Genomic DNA, 20246 nt, shown 5'->3' with positions numbered 1-20246 from the left:
AATTACTGAAGCACACTGTGCCACTGAGGCGACCTGAGCCTCAAGTGTCAACGATAGATCAAGAAGTACCCCCAAGCTTTAGAGTTAGTGCAACCCCTTCTAGAACAGGTTGAACACCTGCCATTCAGTCAGGGAACCACCCACCAACATCATCTCAGTCTTCTCTGGACTGAGCTTTAGTTTGTTATCCCTCATCCAGTCCATTGTTGCAGCCAGGCACTGGTTTAGCACATCCACAGTCTCACCTGCTGATGATGAAAAGGAGAAATACAATGGTGTGTCATCAGCATACTGATGGCAACACACTCTAAAACCACTCAGTGGTTTTATGTAGATGTTAAATAGTTGGGGACAGAAAAGACCCCAGAGGAACTCCAAGCTGGAGAATCCATGGGGCTGAACAATATTCCCCCGGCACAACTTTCTGGAGATGACTCTTCAAGTAGGAGCACAACCAAGGCAATGCAGTGCTCCCTACTCAGACAGTAGCCCCAGAAGAATACCATGGCTGGTTGTGTCAAAAGTTGCTAAGAGGCCCAGGAGTATCAACAGGGACACACTTCTCTTGCTTCTCCCAGCATAGGTCATCATACAGAGAGAGCGACCAAGGCTGTTTCCATGCCAAATCTAGACTTGCACTCCAAATGAAATGGATCTAGATAAGCGGTATCATCCAAGAGTGCCTGGGGTTGATTGGCAACCACCTTCTGGAGAACCTTGATCAGGAAGGGACTATTTGCTTCCGGTGTAAATTTATTCAGACCTTCTGGGTCAAGCGGGGGTGGGCTTCACCAGAAGTGGTTTCACCACCACCTCTTTAAGCAGCATGGGACTACTCCCTCTCACAAAAAGGCATTGAACACCTCCCTGGCTCTGTTGGTTTTTGCTTCCTTGCTGGTGTTTATAAGTCAGGAGGGCAAGGATCCACTACAGACCCTGGCTAAACACCTTATCAACATCCTTGAGCTGTACTAAATGAAACTCATCCAATAAAACAAGCCCAGCTCAGGCTGAGCTCTGGATAACTCGACAGATTCAACTGCTTAACTTTGGAGTACAAATCCTTGCAGATGCAAGAGGCCCCCACTCCCCTGGAAGTGCCCAGCAAGTAAATTACCGTGGCCCTGAGATGATTCCAAGATGTTCCTGGGGCTAGAATGCCTTGGAAAGCTGCACTGGGCAAAAGGAAGACTGAATAGACGTAGAATAGAAATATTTGAAATTCCAATCCAGAGAACTGCCAGCATGTCAAGTAGGCTTGAAGCTGGGACGGCTATCATTTGAAAGCTCATGAAGCTCCCTCATCCTGCTTGTCCTATTGGAGAAAAGCCTCTGTGTGGAAGCCTCCCTCCCACTTCCCCAAAGCCCCACATTCTATATACCTAGGAAGGGAAGTAGTTTGTGGACAATGACACACACTGAGTTCAATCAAGGTAAGTCCAATCTTGGCTTGGAAAAATGGATATGCCAAAAGGCATTCTCTAGAGTAGGGATGGGCCACTGTGAGACACAGGCTTTTCTACTGTCAGCTGTGGGGCAAAAACAAGCTCCTCAAGCTTCTGCAACTTTTTTCCTCTTGCAACTCATGATGGGGTCCAGGCAGGCTCTGGATCCTGGGCAATATGGGGCCATTTATTATAGTTATGGTAGTACAAGATATTCAAATTAATGGAACTATACCAGTACAAATAAATCCTGACTCATCCCTTTGGTCCAATACACCACTGTCTGGAAGTTACAATTAAGGGTAACATTCTGAAGTTATTAAATGGAGTATAAAATATAATAATAAGTAATATAATAATAACAAGGAAGTATAAATGATAATAAAACTAAACAAAGAATTTTCCAAGTTAACCTAACAGTTAATGGAAAGCAACATTAAGCAATTATGCATGATCTGACTTCAGTATAAGGAAATACAAGGCTGAAGAGATTCTGCAGTTATGTGCATCATTTCTAAATTCCCTGTTAGTTTCCAGATGATACTCCAAAAATCCCATGAGGAAAAATGGGGAAATGTTTGTCAGAAGTTCAAGATACAAATCAGTTTGTTAATACTGGACAATGCACAGCCATTTATTTAATTACCTTCAGTACATCCATTTGTTGGTTTCTTGCTTTTAGTGGAATGCACACATGCATGATAGATGCTTAGCTACTGACTGAGCCAGCATGCTATATGAATAACTTCTTTGCCAGGTAAATCAACCGCAGGCACCATAACTAAAGCTGGTGCTTTCTTGCCCATTTGCTCTTCAAGATGTCTTTGGAGTCCTGTAACACACACAAAAAAAGAGATCCACTAATACCTTTCCATTCATTGAAATGTCAGCTATTGAACAAACTAATTTCAAATAGTAAAGATGTATATCTAATCTAAAAGGAAAAGAATCTGATTGAAAATACAGAGAGAATAGATTGCAAATTCATGGTACAAAAATATACTGAGACTAGCATACTTGATTTTAAACTGAATTTCCTATTTACTGCATTTTGGAAGCAAATTTCAATTGAACTGTTAAATTGCAGGCTGCAATCATATGCATACTCACTGGGAACTACAGCCCAACAGAATTCAGTGGGATCTGTTTTTGAATAAGCAAGCATGGTTTAGAAAGCAAGTGAATAATGTTGACGGTCTGTTAAAAATGCTTATTCTGATAGAATGGGTGCGTTTAACTCAGAAAAAGCAGCATTTGTGGGAGAAGCCTGGTTCCAGGGTCTAAAGCTTTACTAGTTCTGGTAGGTCACACTCTTTCAAGAATCAGATTTGCAACTTGGAGGCCACTTCTGGATCCAGGGCTGTTCCTCAAGGGTTGCAAATGATGATGACTACATGCAGCCTGCGGGACTAGTGTCAAGGGTAGGCAAGGTTAGGCAATGGGTAACAGGAGGCCTACTGCAAAGAATCCCTTGGAATTAATTGCCCTTCTTTGCCTGTTCGTTCACCCGCCTCTTACTCTGGCCCAGACAACAATGGTGGTGGGAAGCAAGGTTAATAAATGCCACTGCCTAGTTGCTCATGGTCATTGCTGTCTGTTGAGCAAGTGTCAGCAATGATGAGAAAGGAGAGCATGAGGAACAGCCTCTGGTGGCAATGGCAACAAGAAGGCAGGGCCCATTAAGAGTGTCATACCCAAGGACCTGAAGCCAGCAATGGCAGCATGCCTCTGAAAACCAGTTGCCTTGACAGAACAGCCTCAGCACCTGTCGGTGTGATGCACAGAGACTATGACAAAGAACTGTGGGCATCATGCTCTGCTTCTGGGCTTCCTAAGAGGCATCTGGTCAAGAAGATAAGCTTTGGGTCTGGTATCGCAGGTGTGCTCTTCCCATACTGGGTTGTCTAAGTATACAATGTTCATTCCCTTAGAGTGGATCCACTGAAATTAGAAATGACTAACATGAAGTCCTATTCACTTCCATGTGTTTATCTTAAGTAGGATTAACAGTGGACACAACCCATTATATCTTAAAAATCATCTCACTTTCCTCTCTTTATGGAGTTGCTGAAAATGGCTAAGGGTTGGAGAATGCTGGGACTTGTAGGACTTTTCCTGCTTGAACTTGCAAATTCAAAACTAATATGAATTAAATTAATAGTTATTCACATAATGAGAATTATAAATAGATACCAAAATAACTGCAACCAGTACAAGAAGAAACCTTAGGAAAGTCAGTTAGTGTATAATATGAACAACTTAAACAGAAACAGAGTTAAAAGCTTGCTTGAAAAAGAAAAGTCTTCAAGTATTGGCAGAACACCAGTAAAGATGATGATAATTTAATTTATGTTCTTATGTAGATGTTCAGATTGCAGCTTAGCTAGGAGAGACTTTTCTCAGTTTTGTGAACTGGAAATTGGCAATGTCACACATGACTTGGTAACTTCTAGACTTGATTGTTGTAATCAGCCACCCTGATAATGTGATTGAAGGGTGGCATATACATCTAAATAATCAAATAAGATGAAGACAGTTTGGAAATGGAAGCTGGTTCAAAATGCAATTTATGTAGGTAATTAAAGTATAAATAAACAAATCTATTCTATAACAATTATCCTTGTGATCTGTTTTTTAAAGGGCAGAGAAAAGAACAGTACAAAAACACCCCTACTTTGATATTAACTACTAGATAGTACCTCGGTAAAAATGTTCTTACTTTATTGGGTCAAGATTTTAATTTTAAAATGTTTTTTAATGTTTTAATTCTGTTGTTATTTATGGGATTATTATTGGCTCCAAACACATTCTTCTTATATTTTTTAAAGTGAACACTTAGACATATGCCCCATGGATATCAATGAGATTTCCATGTGAGTGTGTTAGATTGTGATTCAAACCTGAATGTGTCTTCAATGTGAAGAACTATTATTTCTTTATAGTTTCTGCAGAGTGAAATGCATGTTACACTTCTCTTTGTTAAAAAAACAACTTGTTCTTTAAAGATGCTCAAGAGTTATTTATTTGATGACAGAAATGTCTTATCTGTGGATCTAACCATAAATGCTAGACATCAGATGTGGAATTAATCCGGGTAATTCAAATAAAGTGTGAATAATGCAAGGAAACATATCCAAACAACAGAAAAGTATCCCTACCTGCCCTTGCGCCCCCTAAGATCTGCAGAAGAGGCTCTGTTCTGGGAATCCTCCCTGAAGGAGGTAAAAAGGATGTCCACTCGAAGCAGGGCCTTCTCTGTGGTGGTGCCCAGACTCTGGAATGCACTGCCCAGAGAGGTTTGCCTGGTGCCGACTTTATATTCCTTTCAGCACCAGGTGAAAACCTTTTTATTTATCAGCCATTTTAAGAACTAGGAATTTTAACTGGTTTTAAAACTCACAGTTACATTTTGATTTTGTTTCTGTTGGTATTATGTTTTTGTTGTTTATTGTTATTTGCTTGCTTTATCAATTGTTATAGTATTTGTAAGCCGTCCTGGGACATTTTTCATATAGGATGGGATATAAATATTTTAAATAAATAAAGTAATGAATAAAAGTAAATGCAAAGAATACTTTCTTAAAAGAGGTGCTTCAGTTTTTAAGCAATGTAGACTTACTAAACAATGAAATACTCTATAGCCATAAATATTTTCTAGGTTTGAGCAGTAGGGACTGGATCTGAAAGATGTTAGTGCACAAAGATCACATGCTTTGGCTTTTAACTGGCCTCCTATCATCAGATTCTGCAGTTCTGCAACTGTTGTATGTGACGTTTTATACCATTTAGATTTTTGGTAATGTAGGATTTCTCATACACACCCTGCAAGCCTAAGAAGGAGTTAACAGATGAAAATTGTTGATGTCAGAAGTGAATATTGACAGAGCTGACCCAAAATCAATAGTTGCCTCAGAGGTCAAAAGGACTCCATGTTCCATGTTCAAAGAAACTCAAGTTTATGTATTCTAGCAATGCACTGATTCAGCATCAGCTGAACACTACCATGACAATAAAGCAATGGGAAATGCACACACATCTGCTCTTTTACACACTTAACAAAGCCTTGGCTTGAACTTACTAGCACATAAGCCTTTCTGGACACAATCATATGTAAGCTTATACGGAAAAAAGTCCTTTAACTCCTAGCGTGCCACAGCCAGCTTTATATTTATATTGCTTTCAGCAGGCATTTTATTAGGCTTGATAACTCCTCACTGGCTTTGGACCTAAGCTGCCTATTCACATATACTATTTACATCAATTTTTCTGCAGGACTGCTATTTTTGACTTCAAATATATTTAAGAAATTTTCTATTAAATTTAACGTCTAACATTCTATGAAACAAATGCATACTATCAATGCCACAGCAAAGAACCCTAACAGAATATTTGGCAAGGTAATGAAACCTTCAAAAACAGAGACTTATATAGTGCAATGTGCGAATACTAGAAAGGTTGGAGATAGAATAAAAATGTGACATTTTGAAATTTAAAATGTATATGCAATGGGGCGCATTAATCACAAAGTTGCCACTTAGTGTTCAGATACTGGCAAGAGAAAAAAGATACATGCATTTAATTTCAAACTGCTGCTTTTTATACAAGTTAATTCATGCTTTCATGCATATTGTTCCATTAATATTCCACAGTGTCTCTGTCAACATAATAAGCAGTTGTTTTGATGCAAGGTTTTAGACAAGTAATCTATACTTCAGAAACAAGGTTCTTGTCATGTGCCAACTACATCAGAGAACCATGAGGACTAGCCTTGAAAGAAAGAAAGGAAGGAAGGAAATAAGGAAGGAAGGCCCTTTTAGCTGATGGAGTCAAAAGTATGATCATTGCAGAAAGAAAGAGTGCAATTATCAGCCAAAATAGTGCAATTCCAGAATACCACCCCTCCCCCGCTTTTGGTGTCTTCATGATGTTCATTTCTCTACTATTCCGCTCTGCACTGAAACCAAATATACTGTTATATCACTTAGTGCAGCCCTTTAAATCCCAGAGCTCATAAAGCTCCATTGCTTCAGCTGTATGGATTTGACATGCAGCATGTGCTTTGAAGGGAAGCTTCACAGGGGATCAGGTTCCTAACAGTCAACTAAGAGTTCCAGTCCCAAAAGAGGTGCCCCTGGCGTGCCGAGCACTTAACCCTTCGACCAGTACCAACATGACTGTTCACAAATTATTGATGTCTCTAAATCCCTGGCAGATTGCAGACAGGTCTTGTCTCCCTTGAAGCCGAAGCATATGGTCACTAATGGGATGGATTAGGAAAAAAAATACATGCACACACTCAGCCTTTGCCACATGAATGTAAAGCCACAGAAACGAGAGAAGGTGATTGAACTGGACTGAACACTGCTAAATACATGATTAGCCTCTTGTTATGGATCATTTCCATTGATCTATATCTGGTTTTGCAGCACAGTTTAATTAAAGCTGTCTGGAACGAGCCTGTTCTCTAAATGATCAGCTATGCAATGAAAACGTGAAATTTGAGAAAGCTTGAGGCCTTTAAAAAAGCTTCACTGACTTCGTGGTTAATAACAGTAGCAGGAAGGAAAATATATATTCTGCAAAATTAACCATTTTGCTGCTGTAATTTAGGCTTGTGAACTTGGTTCTAAAAGCAAAGCAACCTTGTGTGCGTTTTTAAAAGTTTACTCTTACATTGAATTGAGTTGAAAATGCTTACATATAAGTTCATTATTTCTGAATAAAAGGGTTAAAACAGTACAATCCTAGGTATATGACTCAAAGGTAAGACCATAGGAATGTAATAGGGCTTACTCCCAGGTGTACAGGATATGTGTATAGGATGGCAACATAAAAGAAGCTCAAGACTCGGACTTTGACCCTAAGTTGCTCCCGTATTCACAAGAAAGGCTTAATTTCTATTCCACACCATTCCCAGTGGGTCTCTATCCGCAGAAGAAAACTCTCAGGAAAGTAAAGGAGCAGATGGAGGGAGGAGGCATTACACCTGAGCTCTGGAAATGCCAGCTCTTCCCTTTGTGGAAGGAAGGTTGGGATCCAAACCTAAGTCTGCACTTTATGTATGGTTTACTATGCATTTGTGTGTGTGAGAGAGGTGAAAAAACACATCTGAGTCTACTGCATCTGGACTGCTGGAAGATTCCTGATGAGTTGCTAAGTTTCTATTTTGCCTTACTGTGATTTTATGATTATACTCTGAGTTTACTTCAATTTCATCTTGGGAAGATGAGATTTAAATAAAAGGTAGAATATAACTGATTAAATAAAATACTGGGACTATCCTAAAAATGAGCCTTTAGACAGCACTCAGAGGCTGCTTTCAGACCAGAATTTACCAGGAAATTGCAGGAAAGATGCCTCAGGGAAGTAGTTCCGGAATATGAACCAAAAGCAGCTCTGGAATATGCTAGTGCTGCAGGTATAAGCCAGTAGATATTTGGCTGCTGAAAAGGGTCCCTTTAACTGGTAAATCTACAGAACAAAAACCATAGCTGCACAAATGCTATAAAAATCACAGGCCCTGTCCCTTGTTAACCTGATCAACAATTCAGCCCTGGCCAAACAGCTACAATCTCAGCCATCAGATCCAAATAACACAAGTGTAAACTTGAATCCAGGTTGCAGACTACCGATGGTCTGAGCACCACTGCTTGAGAAGCTCTGCTCTACAGCAAAGGGCTGAGGAACCAATGTAATTCTCAGGGCCAGCCCCATCCTGGAACCCCTCCCCACAAGCAAGCTACTCACTGGTACCCCCACTTTGCTTTGCCAGTGTAAACATCCTTCAAAGCAGCAAATGAACTCCAGTTAAATAAATAACAGCAACAATAAATAGACAAAAAGCAGTGTGGGTACCGTGGCAGCACAGCTGCTTCAGTTTTTTGAAGCTTTTAAAAGCTACAGTGTTTGCACCAAGTGAATCTCTCTGTACGGGGAATTCTACCACTGGGAAACCATCACAGAAAAAGGTACTTCTTATTGCCACTAACCTAATCCCTCAGGGGAAGGGCACCCAGAGAAAGACCTCTAAAGGTCACCTTAACTGGCAGGCAAGTTCACATGGAAGAAGGCAGACACCTGGGTCCCAGGTGAGTGTGCAACTTGTGATTCTCCAGATGTTTTGGCTTTCAAAACCCATCAGCCCTATCCAGATTGGCCAATGGTACATGCTGGCCAAAACACCTGGAAGCACACAAGTTGCCCTCTCTCCCCGATCTAGAAGCAAACAGCATTCCAACGGGTAGGAAGAAGACTTGTATAGGAATTGTGCTTCTGCGAGCTGAGTCACTTGTTGAGAAAATGAAAATCCCTTTACTTTCTTGTAAAGTAAAGTAAAAGTAAAGTAGAATGTTAGCAATATTTTTTAGGGCCTGCCTGAAAAAAATGGTAATGCATATGCATTATTTTTAGAGAAGGTTCAATTATGGGCCTGTCAGCATTGGCAGTACATCCCTTTATCAGGCCACCAAGCTAACTTCGTTTTCTTCCCCCCACAATAAAGTTTGCTTAATGACCAGTTTAACAAAAGATTTTTCACTGTGGGTGTTAATTAGAGCTTTGTGGACTCTATAGGATTTGCGCTTACTAAACCCTGTAATTCAAGTCAAAGGAGGTGGGAGCACATCAGCCCTTTCTCTCTTTCCATAAAGACTTGATTGTGACTAAACCAAATGAAAGAAACAAATCCCTGCCCCCACCCTAAATCTTTCTATGGATACCCAAATCATACCATATCGCTTGGGAACAGAAACAATCAAGTCATTCAGACAGCTCTATATTTTCAAACAGACAAATCAACCTCTACCATCTGGGATGTAGATGATACAGAATTTTGTTGCCTCCTCATGGTTCTTGTAATTCTCATGATTCTTAATTGCCTGGTATCGCTTCTCAGTACATTAGCCCTGTTTTATCAAGATTATCCCTATGAAACAAAACAAACTGCTCCATAATTGATGTGTTTCCAACTGTTTATTTTCCTTAAACCAGTTGATCCTACTCCTTAGTCTGAAAAGGCTCCTGCAGCACCTTATAAACTATCCGTAAAACAAGATGGTCCCCTCTCACAGGCTTACCATCTAAAAAGAGACACAAGGAAAAAGGATGTGTACAGACAAATGAAGCTGTCTTTTAGCAGGACTGATGGAATGGCTCTGCTCTGCTCTGCTCTCCACTCCACTCCTTCTGCACAACCCACAGTACAGTTCACTTTGTTCTGATAAAGGGCTGATTCACATACTGCCCCAGAGGCAATGACCTATGCATGGAATGGCATAGATGTAAGCCACTAGTTTGCACCATCTCTTAAGTGTACAGCAGATTGGTCATCTACTTGATGAAGCCTAAGAATACCCAGTCCAACTGAGATATAGGAGCAGCTGTCTTGAATTTGACTGAGCATACTTGGGATCCTCAAAGAATCTGTTAATGCAAATTCAAGATGGTGCATTTTTATTTAAAATAATTATCTTTTGCATTTTGACTGAACACAGGTCTCCGAGGCAGCTATAATTCTATTTAAAACAGAATAAACAGTGGAAAAAAGAAAGAATACCAGAAGCAATTAATCAAATGGAAATGTCATCAGAAGGCGGAATGAACAGTAAGTTTATGGTCAGTGTATGAAAGACAATAGTGACAGAGACTGCCAACAGTGCCTGGGGAGAATATTCCGCAACCTGGGTGCTACCACGGAGAGAGGAAGCATTCTAAGCTCACAATCAAGATGGAAGCCATATGTGCAGCTATTTCAGACTGGTTCACGCATGCTCAGTAAAACCAGAGTTATTTGATAAAGTCTTTTTAACAGATGGCTTCTTGAGTCAGGAATTTAGAAGATTTTCTTGAGTGGGTGTGTGGGGGAGAAGAATCCACATTCAAGACCTGAATCTACATTAATCTGCCACATCCTTAATTTTGCATATATATGTGTGTTTGTGTGTCATTAAAGGTCCCCCCCCCTTTTTTTTTCAAAGATGGAGAACGTTTTGTGTCTGTTACATTAGCGGCAAAGGTTCCACTTACTTCTGTGGAGCATCTGAGAGTACTACACATTGAAGATTCCTGTTTATGAATGCCATGTAGAAAGAAAGAAACACAGCAAGTCAGAAGTCTGATCCCCAGCTCTAGCTGACTCCGCTCATGACATGTAAACTGCACAAGTAAAACAACTCTTACAGCATCCATCAAATCAACTTATCCAACAGATCAATTCCATGTGAGTCCTGAATATTTCAAACTTTCTTTACAGCGGAGTGGATAACTTTTTGTCTGTCAAGGGCCACACTCCCACAGAGCTAATCAATTGACAACTACTTGCTAGTGATGACTGGACCAAATCCAAAGGGTCTACCCCACTTTTCTCTCTTTCTGCCAGTCTCCTCTTCTTCCTCTCTCCTACCTCTCCCCCTGCCTCCATAGCTAGAAGGCTTCATGCTCTCACCAGAGGTCTGAACTGATAGCTTGCAGAAGAACTGAAAGTCTGCTGAAGGTGACATGCAGCCCTAGGATAGTAGGCAGCGCATTCCTACTTTAGAAGATGTATGGCTACTGGCATGCAAGCTGTATCAATTTTGTCTTTGATAGATGGTGTAGGTAGGTGTAGTTACATGTTGAGAAATACTAGGCAGATATAAGGAAGCCAAAGAGAACTTTTGATGAGAAACCTGTACTTGTTTGATCATATACAACTATGACCTGAGCTATAAGTTATAAGCATTTCCAATAACAGCTCATCATGTTGGTTCATGGATTAGTTATGCCATGCTGAAATGCAGATTTCCTCCCCCAATGAAGCTGTATTCCCCATAACTTGAACTTGCATGTTAATTATAACACCTTGAGCACCATATTTGGAAGATCTACAACCCTTTGCCATTTCTTTCCTGATTCATTTGCAACTGCTTATTACGGTACACAGTCCCAAAGAACTGGCAGATCCTGAGATCACCTGGCACAGATTTGGAAAATCTAAGAGGTGGTAAGTAAATCTTTCAGGTGAGAGCTGGGAACTTTGCTACAGCACTGTTTGCAATGCTCTGCCAATGCTTTCTGTAATCAAGGACTGTTCTCCACTGCCATCAATCTGGCACCTTTCACAAGTGTTAAATTTACTTAGGTTTTTTTTTTTCTTTCAGAAGAAGCTGTCATGAGACATACTGAAGTGAATATGGCCTTTAGTAGACACACATGGACTCTGCTGTAACTGTGTCTGTTAAGTGATTTGACGTCGCAATATGATTTCTTTTCTTTCCTTAAGAATACATTCAGTACTTAAAGAATACACCCATCATTTAAAGAACACACCTAACATTTAAACGCTAGAAATACCTGGATGGAGATAAAACTGGTGATCAAGATGAAGGTACAAGAAATTGAATGTGGTTTGCTTTGACCTTAAGACAAAGCAAGGAAAAGGGGAGGGGAAAAAGCTCCAGTCCTCTTTTCCCCATCAGCAGCTTACAAACAGCAGGTATATCATATCTCTTATCCCATAATGCATCATCCTCTGATATAGTATCTACAAGTCAGGATACACTCAAAACAGAATGATGTTATCATACATTTTTTATTTTCTCCAGGAATGGAATGAGGCAAAGCAGTGCTATACTTGCATGACTGTTGGATCTTTGCTTTATCTTGAGACTGGGAAGCTTCATGTTTATAACCCATTTATTATGAAAAAAAATTATTTTAGTATATTTGGTAGCTATGAGTACGAGTGATGAGTTACAAAGTCACTGGTTCAAATTCAGTTCAGCCATGAACTGAATCTTAGACCACTTTCTCTCTTTGCTTCCTGTTCCCAGCTGCAATATGAGGATGGTAATTCTGGTCTACTTTCCAGGGTAGTACTGACGATTATGAAGGTAATTAAAAGTGCTTTGAACGTGCAATGAAACACTGTACAAATGCTAAGATTACTTTCTCATACTACATTTTAGATGTGTGAAACAGAATGAGTTGCTTAGGGCCAAACTTCATGTGATCATAAATGCCACTTTCCATTTACTATGCAGGCTTTAAACAATTCAAACAGCATCAGCAAAACAGTGGTGATAATTGTGATTTTTTAATGTGGGTAGTATTGCTTCAAATCCTAGCCCAGCCTTGAACCTAAGGCTGAAATACACATGATGTTAAATGCGACTTTACATTTAACATGCATTAAAAAAAAAGAATTATATCAGCAGATAATTACTGGATCACAGCAGGTATGAAGGTGAATTTAACCCTTTCTCCTACTGTTGCAATCCTGGGAAAAATATATCTTCAAGAGCTTGTATTTGCTTTGGCCCAAATGAGGATTTCCTTCGAATGCAAAAACTTCAGAGAAAACATTTTTCTCACAGCTAGAGCAGGAGAGGAAAGGGGACTCCCAAATGTCTGCTGCAATCATCATTATTCTGCTCAAAGAAGCATAGGAATTTGCCTTATATTTAATCAGACTAGAGATCCACCAAGCCCTGACACAGACCAGCAGCAGTTCTCCAGATACTCAGAAAAGATGTTTTGTGGTGCTTCCTAGAGATGCCTGGGACTGAACGCAAGACCTTCTGAATACAAAGCATTGCTCTACCACTTAACTATTTCCCTTCTTCAGTAAACCCTTTTGATTATCAACTGAAGGCACTGTTTTCCTCCAGCCTCTAAGAGTGAGGAATGGGGATAACACATCATGGAGGATGCTCAACAACCATGATAGGAAACCAACTGAGAAAGCAACTATTTTAAAAATCCCATTGCAGGCTACTCAGAATTCACTCACCCATACTACTACTACTACTACTAATAATAATACGAAGACGACGAAGAAGACGACAATGCAGCAGCAGCAGCAGGACGACGATGATGACAGTAGCTGGGTTGGATATACACACTCCGAGATGAATGAAGACTTCAGTCTCCACAGGGCTGCAGGTAGCTAGTATTATAGAAGCAGCATGTCTGCAGGAGCCAGATCTCCAAGTGCGAAGAACCACAGACAAGTCATCTCATCCCTAGTGATGAAGTATCAGCACAAAAGAAAGCCAAGTACCCATGCAAGGAAAACGCACTGTTTATGAATCTATTGAATTACCTCAGGAAATCATTTAAAACTCATTCAAATTCATACCTCATCAGTTTAAATCAAAACAGAAGCAAAGCCAAGGAAGCTAAATCCCCAAAGGTCAATCCCTAACAAATTTACAACTGGAAGCTAAATCCCGAGTGTGGGCTGGGGGCTACAGTGGGAATCTAGCAGGAATGTACATTTCTTGCTTTCTTGGTCTAACAGAAAATTCCCAAGTGGTTGAAAAGAACCTCAACTGCATGCTTAAACTAAACCCAAGATTTTAAAAAGCAGTACGTAACTTGGAACTGACAAGATCTACTGCACAGGCCTATCTGGTGAAAAGTCTGCTTATAAACCAAAAAATAAATAATGGAGGCTAGTTTCAATCTGGGTTCAGTCTAGGGCCCAGGCTTTTAGGTTTTACAGCTCATACACTGAAGTTCAGAAATAGTTTTCCCTCAAGTTAGTGGTGCCCCACCTATGGAATGCACTCCCCAGAGAGGTCCGCCTGGCGCCGTCGTTATTTGTTTTTCAGCGCCTGGCTAAGACCTTTTTATTTAAAACTTATTTTAAGTGTTAATTTATTATGTAGGATTTAAAAAAAATTTAAGCCAAGATGCACCGGGTTTTAATATTTTTAGTGTATAACTTTGTTTTCGTATAATTTTGTATGTTTTTGTTTTTGTTGTGAGCCGCCCTGAGGCTTTATTACGATGGGGGCAGCATAGAAATGCTTAAAAAAAAAAGTCTGAAAGTTCAGCTTTGGCTGTCATGTACTATAAAGCCATCTCCGACTTATGCTGATCCTATGAATGAGTGTCCTTCAAAATGTCTTGTCCTCAAGAGCCCTACTCAGTTCTTGCCATTTCAAGACTGTGGCTTCCTTCATGAAAATAAGCGTCTCAAAGCGGGTCTATCTCTTCTTTTTCTTCTTTTTCCTAGCATGATTGTCTTCTCTAGTGAATCACATGATGGACCAGTCTCAGTTGTATCACTTTTGCTTCCAGGGAACGTACTGGTTTGATTTGATCTAGGTCCTGCTTGTATATCCTTCTGCTGGTACAAGGTTTTCACAAAGTTCTCCAGCCTCAGGTTTCAAACGCATCAATTTCTTCCTGTCAATTTTCTTCACTGTCCAGCTTTCACACCCATACATAGTGATAGAGAATACAATAGTATGAATGATTTTGGCCTTAGTCTCCACTGAAAACTCCTTACAATTGATGCTGCCCTTCCAATCCTGTTTCTTTACATTTGTGGCTGCAGCCTCTGTTTGAAATTATGATTTAGCCAAATTATGGAAAATCATTCACAATTTCTATTTCTTTATTGTTGACAGTAAAGTTGGGTAATTCAGTAATCATGATTATTGTTTCCTTGCTGCTCAGCTACAGTCATGCTTTCACACTTTTTCTTTTATTTTAATCAGGAATCATTTCAGTTCACTGCAACTTTCTTCTAGGGTAATAGGGTATCATCTGCATATTTTAAGTTATTAATGTATCTTCCACTAATTTTCTCCCGAGCCTAATCCAGCTTTCATTATGATACATTCTGCATACGGATTGAATGTATAGAGAGATAAAATATCACCCTTGTCTGACTATAGGAAAATTCTGTTTTTCCATCTCCTGTCCTAACAGTAGTTATGCAGCAGGAAAATCAAGTGCTGAGGCATACCCATTTCTTTCAGAACCTTCCACAGCTTCTCATGACCCATGCCATGACTCATGACTGGCCTTCCTTTAAAATGTATTGCTATACTCCTGTAGCCAATGTATATTTCCAACATGATCTTGAGTGCCTCTTCAACATGGCTTTGATTTCTCCTGGTCAGATACTATGTTCCCTGTTGGTCTCTCAGCATTACTCTAGCCATGAATTTTCCTTTGATTTCTTAGCTTTTCCGGAAGAGATCTTTTGTTTTTCTTCTTTTGCTCTTAACGATACATAAATTTCCCATCTTTTCCTAGTAAACAGCAGCTTTTCAGATAAACAAATGCATTAAGAGCAAGAAATGCAACAGCAGCAAAAGTGTTATGGGGCCAGAAAGCAAGCAAAGGTGTGGGGGCTTTCCAATGTATTGCACTGAGAGCTACATGTCTGACTGCGTGTCAGATAAAGAGAAATTATGGTTATATTTCAGCACAATGAACTTCTGGGTCTCAGGGTACAAGTTTGTATCCTTGAAGTCACAGGTGCCAACCAGGAGAATCTAAAACAGGCAGACAGGTTGGAGAATGAGATGGATGTAACAGTAAAGAACTTCAGGGATGTAACAGTAAAGACCCAATGGATGATGGCTCCTTTGTTGGTACTAGTGATATGGAAAAATGTATTTGAAAAGTTCTGGAAACCAAATTAGGTGCTTACGTAGAAAGCTGAAATCTAGGACTACATGAAATCTGAAATGCTACATGTTCCATGTGCAGAAACTGCCAGACAGGTGAAGCTGAGGAGTCTCAATTGAGGATGAGATGGTGGTATAAGGAAGAGGGCTTCAGATTTGTTAGGTTCTGAGGACAAGCCAGGCCTGCACAAGCAAGACAGACTCCACTTGAACTACAATGAGATCGGATAGTTCGAGTTAAATATATTAAGGTTAGAGTTAAATATATAAATATTTAAAAGCAGACCAGCTTTTAAACTGAACCTTGGGGAAAAGATGCAAGGAGTTGGGGATCATGCTGTTTGGACTTGAGCATATGGTAAAATAGCAACCAGTTAAACAGGCCTAAGTGCCATAGCAGAAGATGCACATACCAGAGACACCCAGAGGAGCAGTGTGTGAAGGTATTCTAATGCAAATGGTAGAAGCCTCGATAGAAGTGGAGGTCTGGTTTTATAGGAGAGTCTAGCCTAGCATTACTGAAACCTGGTGTAATGGAGAGAACCAGTGGGATACAGTCATCTCAGGATATTCACTTAACTGGAAGGGCAGGAGAGGACATACTGGTGGAGGTCCTGTGTTATAGGCCAAGGAGGGTATAAAGTTGAGCAGTCTAGAAAACCTAACAGAAGAACTGTGTATGACAAATCCGGGCTCCAGAACGAATTTAGTCCTATGAACATTCTATCACCAGAACGTTCAAGGTGATCTTGAAATGGCAAATGATATCAGGGAGGTCTGGAAATGAGAATGCCTTATAAGAATGGGTGACTCCAACCTGACATGATAAACTTATGCTATAGTCACAAAGAGGTTAAATTTCATGCTGCCATAAAATGTGCCCTAGAACAGTTCATCATAGAACCAAACAGAAGGAAGGTGATGGTGAGTTTAACCCTCCATAATGTACCCAAGACCAATAGCCCTACAAGATGTCATACTGTTACCACTGGAAACAATGACAGCAGTGATAACAGATTAATGAATATTTAAGTGGAAAATTACTAAGGAACTGCAACACAGCACATGATAAGGAAACTTCTCTAAAACAAGAGACCTCCAAAAAGGAAGCTGAAAGGGGGAATTAAGAAGGTTAAATCTCTTACTGAAACCACAATAATAGAAATTCAGCTAGAATGTATAACATAAGATAGAAATGGTAGCACCAAGTCTAAGAGGTCACAACCATTCTTATTAAGCAAGATCAAGGAGAAAATATTTTCAGCAAAACAAATATTTTCTTTAGAAAATAGAAAACTTGCCCTCATGAAAACATAAGCAGGAAAACATACTTGCACATAGGTGATGCAAGCAGGCAATTAAAGGTGTTAAAAATCATTTTGAGGATATTGCTAGCAACAGCAATAAAGTTTTCTTTTTTATAATATCAGATACAGGAAACCAGATAGGACAGCACTTGCACTGCTGGCAAACAATGAAGTTAAAGGAGTATTACAGGGGAATGATGGGAATGTAGAAAAATAGAATGATTTTCATCTGTTTTCACTGCAGAAAATATAGAAAGGTGATGTGTACCTGAACTGGTGTTTTAAGGATGTGAGTCTGAAGAATTGAGAAAAATAGTGGCAACAGAGGATAATGTTCTCAACTTTATCCAAAAATTGAAAGCTAATAAATCACTGGGCACCTAGAATTTATAAAGAATTCAAATATAAACTTGCTGATCTCCTAATAAAAATATGTAACATGTCCCTAAGATCAGCCTTTGCACTGGATAACTGGAAAATGGCCAAAGCAACACCAATTTTTAAAATGGATTTGAGGATTCAGGAGGTCGCAGGCCTCTTAGCTTAATGTCTATTTCACAATAAAGTTATTGAAAGCATTCTAAATATACAATTAGGAAGCATACAGAAAGGAAGTCCTGCTGAATGGCTTCTCCAAAACTAAATCACTAACATTTTAGAGTTTTTTGGGAAGCGTCAATAAACATGAGGACAGAGGTGACCTGGTAGAAATTGTCAAAAGCCTTCTGGAAGCCCAAGTAAACAAAGTCCTTCACCAAAAGATCCTGAGCAAACTTGGTAGTTGTGGTACAAGAGCACAGGTCCACCTACAGATCCGTAACTAGTTGAAAAACAGAAAGCACAGAGTAGGAACGAATGGCTATTTTTCCCAGTGTAGGGAAAAATAGTGTAAACAGTGTAAACAGTTTCCTACAAGCATCTGTATTGGGACCAGTGCTTTTCAACCTATTCTAAAATGATGTGGGACTGAATAATGAAATCGCCAAGTTTGTTGATAACACCAAATTATTTTGGAATGTTGAAACAGAAAGGATTGTGAGGAAGTCTAAAAGAATTTCTCTAAACAGAGAGTATATCAATATGGCAATTATGGTTCAATTTAAGCAACAGTAATTTATGCTGGGGCAAAAAATCCCAACTTCTAGTATAATGTGATAGGCTCTGTGATAGCAGTGATGGATGAAGAAAAAGATCTTGGTGTTGTGGCAGACAGGCTGATGAAAATACTGAATCAGTGTGTGGAGGCTGTGAAAAAGGCAAAAATCATCTTGGCCATAATTAGGAAAGGATGTGAAAATGAAACTGTCAATACCATAATGCTTTGATAAAAATATATGGTGACAATACTTCGTACAATTTAGGCCATCATACCTAAAAAAGGATAGCATCAAGTTTGAAAAAGTGCAGCAAGAGCAACAAAAATGAGCAAATGTTGGTGCTACTCTTTCATATGGAAAGGATCTAACATAGGGAGACTTTTTCTCTTTCCCCCATAATCTTAGAACCAGGGGTTCTTTCATGAAGCTCACTAGTGGGTGATTCAGGACAGAAAAAAGGAAGCACTTCTTCAAACAGCACAGAGTTTAGACTATGAGATTCACTTCTACAGGTGTAGTGAGGACCACCAATTTGAATGGCTTTAATAGTGGATTAGAGAAATGGATAGATGAGAAAAGCTATCAATGGCTACTAGTTCTGATGGCTGCATGCTGTTGCAGTCATGTTCGACTTCAAGATTTCCCATGGACTACCAGATGCTCACTGTGTGGACAGAATGGTGAATTAGTTGTACCCTTGGTCTAATCCAGCTTGGTTTTTTAAGCAGTGCCTGAAAATAAGCATCCCAGAGAACGGTTCTCAGATTTTGCTAAGTGCAAAACATTATTACGAGATGATTACATAGATGATTATAATAGGTTTGGAAGAAAAAACACAGGTAAGATGAGAAGCAAGATGCAGAGTGGGGTACAGCTACTGCAACACGGTGCCTTTCACCAGACAGATGTTCAAAGATATTCAAAAGATGAGACTGTAACAGATATGTTACAAATAATAATTCAGTCATTAGCCCAAATGCCAACTAGTTAGTAAGATATCAGAACCAAACAGTTGGTCTTACCATTATTTGTATTTCCCTTTCCTGGTTTTGCCAATAGATTACAGGAAGGACTATAGCTATAAAGGATCTAGGACTATAGCTATAAAGTTATAGAATTAAGTCTTCTCCAAGACTGTAAACCACATGCAGTGACAAAGGCACCAACCACTGTTAAGTGTATGATTAGTTCATTGTAGATCATTTCTATTGATCCAGCTTTGACTTCTCAGAACAGTTTAATCACAGCTGCCTGGAAGAGGGAAATGGATGGCTCAGGGGATTGGTTACGGGATACATAGCAACCCATTCTTAGGTCACTGGTTCAATCCCACAACCAGGTTGGCAATTACTAGAAGTCGTTATGGCTGTATCTGGTGACTTATGTGAAATAAACTAGTGGAATTTCATTCCAGTCACCCATGAGAGAAGTTGTGCTCGTATATGTGCACACACACAGTCCCTAAACAACATAAATATAATCAATAGCAAAGGCATGATGAACTGCTGCATTCAAGTATATTCCACAAATATATTTGTGGAGTGAACTTAGAAGACAGATAGTGAGATACCAAGCAGTCTTTTATCTCTGCTTGATTAGTAGGCAGCCTATGCACCATATGACACAGTTCCACCATCATATGGGCAAAGACTGTAAAAGAATCCAGGTTCCCTTGTTAAGTACCTACAGTTTCTTTTGACAGAACGAACATGGAAAGGGGACTACGGATCACAAACTAGTGAAGAACTAGTTATGCACCCTAGAAAGCAATGATATTTATGAGTTCGTTTAGGATGAGGGTGGACAACTTGTGGCCCTCCAAATGATCTGACCCATCATCTCTTGCCATTGATTATGCTGGCTATGACTGCTAGGAGTGGCAGGCAAAAATATCTGGAGGGTGAGTTGCCCATCCCTAGCTTAGGGTAAAAAAATTAAAGTGTTGACTCTGTCTGAATCTGGCATCTATGACTGTGCAAGTACCATACTGCT

General features: G+C 39.7%; 1 protein-coding gene across 1 annotated transcript in view; it reads right to left on the bottom strand.

Moving 5' to 3' along the window:
• Window positions 1–342: 342 nt before the first annotated feature.
• Window positions 343–20246, bottom strand: part of DPH6 (diphthamine biosynthesis 6) — a 267666-nt gene continuing 247762 nt past the window's right edge. Inside the window, exon 15 of the mRNA XM_044436302.1 lies at window positions 343–2277. Within this exon, the coding sequence (XP_044292237.1) occupies window positions 2159–2277 (119 nt within the window). The 3' untranslated portion in view covers window positions 343–2158. The remainder of the gene's footprint in view (window positions 2278–20246) is intronic.

Source organism: Varanus komodoensis, unplaced genomic scaffold (genome assembly GCF_004798865.1).
Source record: "Varanus komodoensis strain SLA01 unplaced genomic scaffold, ASM479886v1 scaffold3, whole genome shotgun sequence".
Lineage (NCBI taxonomy): Eukaryota > Metazoa > Chordata > Lepidosauria > Squamata > Varanidae > Varanus > Varanus komodoensis.
The sequence above is the reverse complement of the archived record's forward strand: the minus strand, read 5'-3'. Positions and strand labels throughout refer to the sequence as shown.